Source organism: Sinocyclocheilus anshuiensis, unplaced genomic scaffold (genome assembly GCF_001515605.1).
Source record: "Sinocyclocheilus anshuiensis isolate Anshui unplaced genomic scaffold, SAMN03320099.WGS_v1.1 scaffold637, whole genome shotgun sequence".
In the NCBI taxonomy this organism is placed as follows: domain Eukaryota; kingdom Metazoa; phylum Chordata; class Actinopteri; order Cypriniformes; family Cyprinidae; genus Sinocyclocheilus; species Sinocyclocheilus anshuiensis.
In genome coordinates, this window is record NW_015539816.1 from 2,359,180 (window position 1) to 2,369,384 (window position 10,205).

The 10,205-nt window shown below is 37.1% G+C and overlaps 1 protein-coding gene across 1 annotated transcript in view; it reads left to right on the forward strand.

The window, feature by feature from the left end:
• Positions 1 to 10,205, forward strand: part of LOC107683985 (disheveled-associated activator of morphogenesis 1-like) — a 52,264-nt gene that overhangs the window by 30,198 nt on the left and 11,861 nt on the right. Inside the window, exons 10-13 of the mRNA XM_016480091.1 lie at positions 264 to 402; positions 4,674 to 4,946; positions 5,427 to 5,628; positions 8,401 to 8,507. Coding sequence (XP_016335577.1) covers positions 264 to 402; positions 4,674 to 4,946; positions 5,427 to 5,628; positions 8,401 to 8,507 — 721 coding nt within the window. The remainder of the gene's footprint in view (positions 1 to 263; positions 403 to 4,673; positions 4,947 to 5,426; positions 5,629 to 8,400; positions 8,508 to 10,205) is intronic.

Genomic DNA, 10,205 nt, shown 5'->3' on the forward strand with positions numbered 1-10,205 from the left:
AAATATTAAAAAAGGATTTTTTACATGGCACCCCTGCTCTCGACAGACGGCACCCCGGTTGGGAAACACTGGTTTAGACTTTCTTAGTTTTTAACTGAAACAAAGCTATGCAGACTTTTTCCACCAAATGCTATAAATGAAGGATGATGTAGTCAGCTGATCATTAATGCAAAAACTATTCAGTTTAATGCCACAAATGACCAGTCAGAATTAAGTATTAAGAATTAATTGAATTAAATGTTTGAATCTGCACTTTGTTTTAGATAAGAGAAGTGGGAACACAGTGCAGTACTGGCTGCTCCTGGACCGCATTGTTCAACAGATGGTCCTGCAGAATGACAAAGGTCACGACCCTGACGTCACACCATTAGAAAACTTCAATGTAAAGAATGTGGTTCGAATGTGAGTTTGTCTCTTTTTTTTTTTTTTTTTTTTTTGTGCTTCGGATGTGTGCTCTCAGAAAACCGTATATCAGAAGTTTAAACTCATATGGTTTAAAACGCATGATTTCAGCGAGATAAACACAATAATCAGAACCAAAACAGATGTTTTTAGCAGGTACGGGCTGTAAAGGCGCAGCTCTATTCTGGAAAAGGGGGCGGGGAACAGCAGCTCATTTGCATTTAAAGAGACAGGCCCGAAAAACAGCGTGTTTCTGCTTCCACTCAAAAAAGGCATTTTAAAAATGATATAATAAATGATCTGTGGAGTATTTTGAGCTGAAACTTCACAGACACATTCTGGGGACACCAGAGACTTATATTACATATTGTAAAAAGGGGCATAATATGTCTACTTTAAGATTTTGTATCCATTCAATGTATCCAAGCTTCATTTATTGAAAAGACCAAAGATTGATTTATTGAATATTTTTATTGGATTCATTTGTCATGTCACATCCCAAAGAGAGTTATTAGCATTTCTTTTGAAATAGTTGTGCAGATTTATATTATTTTAATTCAGCATGTCTCATTACCTCGATTTCATCTTTAAAGAATGAGAAAACTCAGGAAATATTTAATTCACTTATAATAGAACAGTCAAGCCTCTCTAACCCAAAATATATGACATACTAAAGGAAAACACTACTGCGGGTCCTAGCTGTAGAACTCCTGGGTAGTTGAATATTATTCAGGGTTTACATATTTCCCATTTATAGCTTCATACAGATGTGACTGAAGTGTCAGAATGAGCTGAAATTAAACTATCTTCCATGCAGAGCTTAATACTTTGATTATCCAAGGTTCCCACTGAGTTTTTTTTCCTTAGTGGCGATATTGTCATTATAAATACTTTCATTACAGGATCCAGTTCTTATTTTAGGTTACATATCTGTTTGTCACCTCAGGACTACTACCCTTTCTGTATGAAATGAATCCCACAAAGCAAACTGTAACAGTTGGTCACAGCTGCCAATCCAGACGATGTCGGATATATGACAGCTCACTGACTGACTGCGGTTTGGCTTGGGCCCAAAACACAAAAGGTTCTCGTAAAGCAAGACTCCAAACTAAATGAAACGAACCAGACAAATTCCATTATTACCAGATTCACATCAAAATCCTCCCTGCAGATTTTTATTAATGACAGTTTATGAACGACCGACATCGAGACCTCATCAAAACACACATTAACAGCCGACTTCAGCACCATCTGTAGATCATGGCCTGTGGATCTATTACACTCTCATCCTCCCTAAATGGTCTCTTAGGAGTCTCCACAAGAAGAGATTGGGGTGTAATCCATTGTACAGCCACCGAACGGACCACCCAAGCTGAGATTCACAGGGATTTAAATAGTTTCGCTTCTCAAGTGGAAGCCTGTAGAGTCATTATTGTTGGTTTAGGAATGGTGAATGTGCTGCTGGACGTCAGGGCGGTGGAAGGTGAGATGGTGGTCTGGCTGGAGGGAGAAGAGACTGAGGAGTAACATGTGCTCAATGATCGCTAATTAGAGCTTAGTCCATATTAATCAACTCAGTGTCGACAGTTCTCAATCAGAAGACTAAATGAAACCTGTTAAGCCAGCTGTACAGAAATAGATCAGAAAGGACTATACACTAGGGGGAAAAAAAAATCAAAAATTTTAATAATAATTGTAACAACATACATGTAAAAAATTTTGGGGTCAATTTTTTTTTGATCCTTTTATTCAGTAACTGTGCGTTCACACCGCCGCCGTCGAGAGCGTCAAAAATCGCTCTGGCCGCCCTGCCAACAACACTGTAGAAAGATCCGTGGGCGCTCTGACGTAGATCGAATGCTTATCTTGTATTTAAAGGGGTCTCAAAGCAAACACGCTTGTTGATCTTGTGCAGACTGACCACAAGGAGGGTAACATTAAGTTAACCTCATTAAATATTGTTGTGGACGAAGTATTAAGATCCTTTACCTCATAATGTATAAAGCACTAATACCACACTGTAAAAATACTCTGATACAAGTAAAAGTCCTGCATTGAAAATGTTACTTAAGTAAGTATAATCAGGTATAAACATTACTTAATGTAAGTATAATCAGGAAAATCGATTTAAAGGTTTAAAAGTGAACTGGGACTATTATACTATTATTTGTTATATCATTAGATTATTATTCCTATAACATTAATGCACATCAGCAACTCACCAGGAACACCAATAATCTCAGACACCTTGGTCCACACATCATTTTTTTTTTTAGTCGCATCCAAAATAAAAGTTTTTGTTTATATAATATATGTTTGTGTACTGTGCATATTTATTATGTACATATAGAGACACACATACAGTATATATTTTGAAAATATTTACATGTATTTACTTATAAATATATTTAAAATATTAACATTTTTCTTAAATATATACATGCATGTGTGTGTATTTAAATGTACATAATAAATATACACAGTACACACACTTATATTATGTACACAAAAACGTTTAGTTTGAATGCGATTAATCGCGATTAATCATTGCCCAACACTAATTAAAAGTGACAGTAAAAACATTTATGTTACAAAAAAAATCGATTTCAAATAAGTGCTGTTCTCTTAAACTTTTTATTCATCAAAGAATCCAGAAAAAAATGTATCATGGTTTCCAAAAAAAATATCAACCAGCACAACAGTTTTTTTTACATTCAACATTGTTTCTTGAGCAGCAAATCAGCATTTTGGAATAATATCTGAAGGATCATGTGACACTAAAGACTGGAGTAATGATGCTGAAAATTCAGCTTTGCCATCAACAGTTATTTTAAATTGTAATAGTTTTTCAAAATATTACTGTTATTGTATTTTTGATCAAATAAACATAGCCTTGGTGAACAAAAGAGACTTCTTTCAAAAACATGAAAAAAAAAAAAACTTTTTTGAACGTTAGGCCAAGTTTTTGAACTTTTAATACAAGTCTATTTTTTCTTACAGCACTCTTTCAGCACTTATTAAAACTAAAGTAATATTGTGTGTTAATAACCATAAAAATATTGTATGTTTGATGAGGAAAATGCCTACAGAAGAGGATTAGGGCCAAGCAATAATACAAAAAAATAAAACCATCTTGAGATTAAAGACATTATGCGAGGTAAAATTTTAAGAAAAATATCAACATAAAATGTTGAGAATAAAATCATTACATTTCAAGAATAAAGTCTGTCTATTTCGAGAAAAAAACTCTTCAAATTTCAAGAAACAAGTCAAAATGTTGACAATAGAGAGAAAAAATCATGTTTTAAGAAAAACTCGTTAATATACTTATATATTATATACTTATATAGTCATACTTATAAATAGTGACAGATACTATTTGCACCTCAGTACTGTTGTACATTAACAGGATGAAATAATAACAAAGTGCAAATGATTTTATTTATTAAAATGATTGAATAAATGCTGCCTTATTGAGACAACAAAGCCCTCCCAATATCCTACCTTCCCCTAAACCTACCCAATAAATACATCATTATTAAACACTCATTAGGCAATTGATTTTCACTTTTCCAATGTGATATGAGATGAGAAAAGAAAGAAAAGCGAGTTCGACAAAAGGCATATTCGAACTCTGGTCGATCGTATCGTATGCTACATCTAAGAACATTACTTTCTACGACCTACACCACTGCAGACGCTGTTTAACACTGTCCAACGAGATAAAATGAACATGACACGAGTGTGTTTCTTTTTTTACTTTTTTCTCGAAACACAATGACTTTATTGTCTGAATTTTTTGAGTTTATTCTCAACATTCTATTTACACTTTTCTTGAAAAACTGTCAGTTTAATCTTGTATAATAATGACTTTAATCTCGAGATGATTTAATTTTTTTATTATTGCTTGGCCCTAATCCTCTTCCGTATATCTGTAAGTCAATTTTTTACTTTGATTTTGATTTCATTGGGTCTCTAAAGGTCTGATTCATGGCGTTTCACAATCACGTTAAAGTGTCTGTGACCACATGAAATGGAAAGTCTTCTGCAGCTCCACAAGATTTTCCTCCCACTGTGTCTCCTGCTTATTATTCGCTGATTAAACAATAAAGAGGGAGTCTTGTGGTTACGCTAATGACCTCCTGATAATGACGTTGGCTTGCCTCTGAATGAACTGAGGCTCCCATTATTTCTGTCTTTTCCTTCCTGAGTTCAACTTCACTCACTCTTGTAAGCATGTGAACTTTGTTAGAAAGAACTCCGTAACACAGAACGCTGGGAATTGGAAGGGCTGCTTGGCACAAACACCTCAACTTGAACATGGAAAGAGCTCTGGCCGTGTTTCACGTCACTGCTGTGGTTTGCAGTCTCTCTGGATCCTGGCTGGGGAACGAAGGCTGCTCTCCAGCGCTGATCTCAGACCCGTCAAACACCTGTTCTTCTTGGCCTAATGTCCGCACACAGATATCTCTGGATCAGATGCGTCTCTGTATCATTAATATGCAATCTTGGAGGGTGGGCTGCACTGATGGATTCTACTCTGGGTGGGTTTGACCGTCTCTGTCAGAGGGCTACTAAGAAGATCTGCCAACAACTTCAATTATAGGAGAGAGATATTTATCTTCCCTAGATTGTCAGCTTGTTTTGCAACATACTTATCATTTATAGCTCCAACAAATTGGTGGCAAGGCCAGGGACTCACATACGACAAACTGACCACAAATGTCACGTTGCTGTCGAGACGCAACCAGTGATGATCACAGATTATTTAAAGCAGGCAATTGCTGGGTTAATTTATACGAGTCATGCGATAATATCACTTCTTCACTCCACTAATGATATATAGTGAAAGCCAGGAAATTCTTGGTTACTGGAACAAACACTTGGGTTCAACATTGGGCCTCAAGATGAATAGCTCTTCTAAATAACACACACTAATTTATTTATACTATATGCCAAAGGAAAATTTATGCAAGCGGAGGAATTTCCCAGCAATTTCCTTTTCTCAGTGTGATTAATTACAGTTCACTGAGTTTTCTGCTGATGTGGATCTATCACTCGGCTTTCATTTGTGAATTCATTTCAAATGACTTTATTTGTCCCAGTCTGCTTGATCTGTATATCCTGTGCTTGTGTTTCAGATTGAAAGTTTCCAATGAGGAAATAAAGAGGGCTATTCTGACTATGGACGAACAGGAAGATCTGCCCAAGGACATGCTGGAGCAGGTGAGTGTGAACTGACGGGAATGTGAGGGACAGAAGGAAAAGCATTCTGGATTTAAATCAGCTATCATGGTTAACAAACATGTATGGAAACCTAAAAAAAAATGTTGTAAAAAATACAACAGGTAATGATGAGAGCAAGTTTAATTTAAGAAAAAGAGTCACATTGTGAGTCACATTGAGCTCCTAAAACTTCAATTCTTCAAACAGTGGTACAAGAATATGTGGTGCTGGTCTTTCAAGAGTGACTCTCAACTTATCTGTCGATAAAGCCTATAAAAAATTAGTCTTAATGTATTTCACAATACTTCAGCATGTTATTAAAGGGATAGTTCACCCAAAAATTACAGTTCTGTCATCATTTCCTCATCCTAATGTTGTTAGACGTGACTGACTTTCTGCTGTGCAACACAAAAGAAAAAGTTTGATTTTGTAGAGTGTTGGTAACCAAAATTTCCAGTTGGCTCCCATTGACTTCCATTATATTTTTTGACCATACAATTGGAAGCAACTCTGTTTTGGTTACCAGCATTCTTCAAAATATTATTTTTTTTTGCGTTTCACAAGGGGAAAGAATGTAATGCAGGTTTGGAACTAAATGAGGGTGAGTAAATTATGACAGAAATTTCAGTTTTGGGTGAACTATCCCTTTAAAAAATACCAAATCAATGCATTCATTTCCCCCCTGCCAACTTGTTTCAGAGACGTAGTTTGAAGATGGTCCACATTTGTCATCCTCTCTCTCCTTCAGCCCGCCGGGTCAGAAGGAACCTCCGTACCTGACAGAGGCTGGCAGAGAGGCGTTTGATCAGCTGTACCGACTGTGGGAGGGAGAAATGAGGAACATTCTGTCCACACAGACACCATCCCCGCCCCTGCCGCTGCCGCTGGACTGTCAGAGTCAGCTGGTCAAAGACGTGCTCAACGTGTTGATCGGGGTCTCCTCTGTCACGTTTCCGCTCAACGAGGTAGTGGAATTAACTATACAACAAAGAAACACATTTGTGATGCATGACAGCCCATAGAAGCATTTTGTGTGAAGAGAATTGATGACAATGAAATTTAGCACATCTACCTTTCATAATGTGACATTACAGAGTGAAACATGTAAGTGTCACTGTTACTCTTTTTACTTGAGCCTGTAAGCAACTACCCAGAACACCCTAGCAACTGCATAGTAACATGCCAGAGGCGAATATTTTAGAAAACCTTGAATCAGATGAGGATATTTATTATTAGGAAATCAAATAATAAGAACTTTTTTCTTGACTTGCTTTATTCTCCGCTCAAGGCTAGTGTGCAGTTTGATGTTCGTCCAGATATATGTGTGTCCGGGACGTCCCCTGAGAGTGTGTCTCGGCTGCTGGGTGAGCTGGCGCTGTACGGCACACACTACCTGCGTCTCAGCCGCTTCTCCCTGAGCAGCACGAGTCAGAAGGGACTCGTCTTCCAGGTGACGCATGCTTTACTTTAGGACTGATCTAGGACCAGCATTTCACATCCTGTATGTTCTTTTCCTATAACAACATCTTACACAGATGCTTGTGTGTGTGTTTTAGGCCTTCACAGGTGGGCTGCGGCGTTACCTGCATTACTACAGAGCGTGTGTGCTGAGCACGCCAGCCTCTCTCAGTCTCCTAACCAAAAGCAAGAAGAAGAAGAAGATGACTCACGCGGCGGCTGAAGAAGAAGACGCAACCGCGCTCAGGACAGTTCAGACAATTATGGAAAACAGTCACATTTTCAGATATAAAGTCCCAATTGAGAGATATCAAATGGCAATCGTAAGATATGAAATCACAATTAAGGAAAAATTCACAATTGTGAGCTACTGTATAACGTCGCAGTCATGAGGGATAAAATCACAGTAGTGAGCTATAAAGTTGCAGTTATGGGAAATAAACAATCATGGAAATTCACACTTACGAAACTTACTTAAATTATGAAATATAAAGATGCAATTACTAGAAATAAACAAATATGAGTTGCAATTATGGAAGCAGTCACATTGTGAGATATAAAGTTGCAATTGTGAGATAAATGTAACTGTAAGAAACTAAGTTACAATTACCACTAAGTTACTTTTTTACTCTATAGCAGAAATAGTCTTCCAAAATAATATCACTCAAGACTGGTTAAGGGTGATTCTCTATTATTAGTGCTGTTGTAATTGATGGTGTTTTCTTCACTGCTCCAGATGCTCAAGTTTGTCCCAGAGAAGTGTGATGTGGACCTACTAGAGGAGCACAAAAACCGCGCTCAGGACAGTTCAGACAATTATGGAAAACAGTCACATTTTCAGATATAAAGTCCCAATTGAGAGATATAAAGTCTCAATAATTGAGAGATATCAAATGGCAATCTTAAGATATGAAATCACAATTAAGGAAAAATTCACAATTGTGAGCTACTGTATAACGTCGCAGTCATGAGGGATAAAATCACAGTAGTGAGCTATAAAGTTGCAGTTATGGGAAATAAACAATCATGGAAATTCACACTTACGAAATTACTTAAATTATGAAATATAAAGATGCAATTACTAGAAATAAACAAATATGAGTTGCAATTATGGAAGCAGTCACATTGTGAGATATAAAGTTGCAATTGTGAGATAAATGTAACTGTAAGAAACTAAGTTACAATTACCACTAAGTTACTTTTTTACTCTATAGCAGAAATAGTCTTCCAAAATAATATCACTCAAGACTGGTTAAGGGTGATTCTCTATTATTAGTGCTGTTGTAATTGATGGTGTATTCTTCACTGCTCCAGATGCTCAAGTTTGTCCCAGAGAAGTGTGATGTGGACCTACTAGAGGAGCACAAACATGAGTTGGACCGCATGGCAAAGGCAGACCGTTTCCTCTATGAAATGAGCAGGTAGGACATTTAATCATCATGGGGGCTATTCATATAGGACACGTCTTATTTGTTGGTCTATGCTAGGGATGCTCCGATCCACCTTTTTCGCCTCCGATACCGATACCTGCACAATCGGGAAGAAAAAAATAAATAAAAATCTCGGATTTGGATCGGCTCTCTCCAACCGATACCCGATCCGAGAAAAATGGCACTATCGGAGCCGATACCCGATATGAATATCGGATCGGCGCATCCCTAGTCTATGCAAACATACACAAGTCTTTGACCATTGTGATGCATCTCGAGTAAAAAGAAGTTAAAAGTGCATCACGAGTGTAAATAGACCCTAATTTGATTAACTTTTTCCTTTCTCACAATTCTACTTTTATCATGAGGAGCTTTATTTAATTAGATAAATGTGATGGCTTAACTAAGTTAGTCTTTGTCCATTTGAAAATAAAGGCTCCCCACTCTCTAAAAAGGAAGACATTTTTATTAAGGAGCTCAAAAGCCTTAAGCTGATACCTAAATGTTGCTGCACATACCCATAAGCCCCATTGCTGATTGGCTTGGATCTTTATTTCATCTTGGCACCGCAATGAGCATCGTGCTGTTCACCTCCACAGTCCCACACAGTGGATTTCATGATGTTGGCTTAGTACGTTGTATGTAAGGAATATCTCATCCGTGAAGGCCACCCACCACTGTACAGTGGCTTATTCAGATCTGTTTAGTTTTTCCACACACTCAAACACGTGGTGTTAGAAGTAAATGCGATTTCCTGTAGGAAGGAAGGAAAAGGGTTATGAATCCTGGGTGACACATTGATCTGGTCAGACTGAGGGTCCCATTCAGCATCAATATTTTCTGTAACTAAATAAGTACTATCTTATCGTAGACATGCAGGTTTCTAGCAGAGGAGCTTAGCCAAACAAAGCACAGGTGCCTTGGCTTGCTTGCTTTTTCTTCCTCTGTATGAGACCCTAGTGAGTTTTTTTCACTGCGCTGTGGCTGATGTGTTTGGAGTGTTTGGAGTGGAAGACAAATCGTTCCAAGAATCGACTGGCTTGTCCGATTTTAGTCTCTAAGGCTGTGAAGGCTGTGTCGGCAAGTGCGGTAACCAAGGTGATTGTTCCCGACACGAGAGTGCTGAATGCAACACAGCAGCGTCAGGTTCAGATCACTGCTTCAGACTGTTTGTTCTTTATTCAGTGGAACCATTAATGCTGTGTATACAGATCATGTGTGTTTTATTGTGTCATATGCAAGACAGTAAATCTCTACAGCTCATTTAGAATCTATTATGGGTGATCTAGTGTGCAATCCTTTTAATGGACCTTGCTCTTATATTTAATGTACTTTCCCTTTTTCCCTTGTCCAATCCGCTATCTTTGTCCTTCCCACAGAATAAACCATTACCAGCAGAGGTTACAGTCTTTGTACTTCAAAAAGAAGTTTGCTGAGAGGATTTCAGAAATTAAACCTAAAGTTGAAGGTTCGCGCATGTGCACTTTAAATACATTTACATTGAGAAAATGTCAGTTGATTACCTTTTTAAACAGTTTTTTAAATTGATTTACTTATTTTGAAATTACTTATGAATTATTACTGTATTCAAGTGCAGAATATTCAGATTAATTAAAATGTAATGTATAATTAATATAATAAAAAGAAATTTAAAAATTATATATATATATATATATATATATATATATA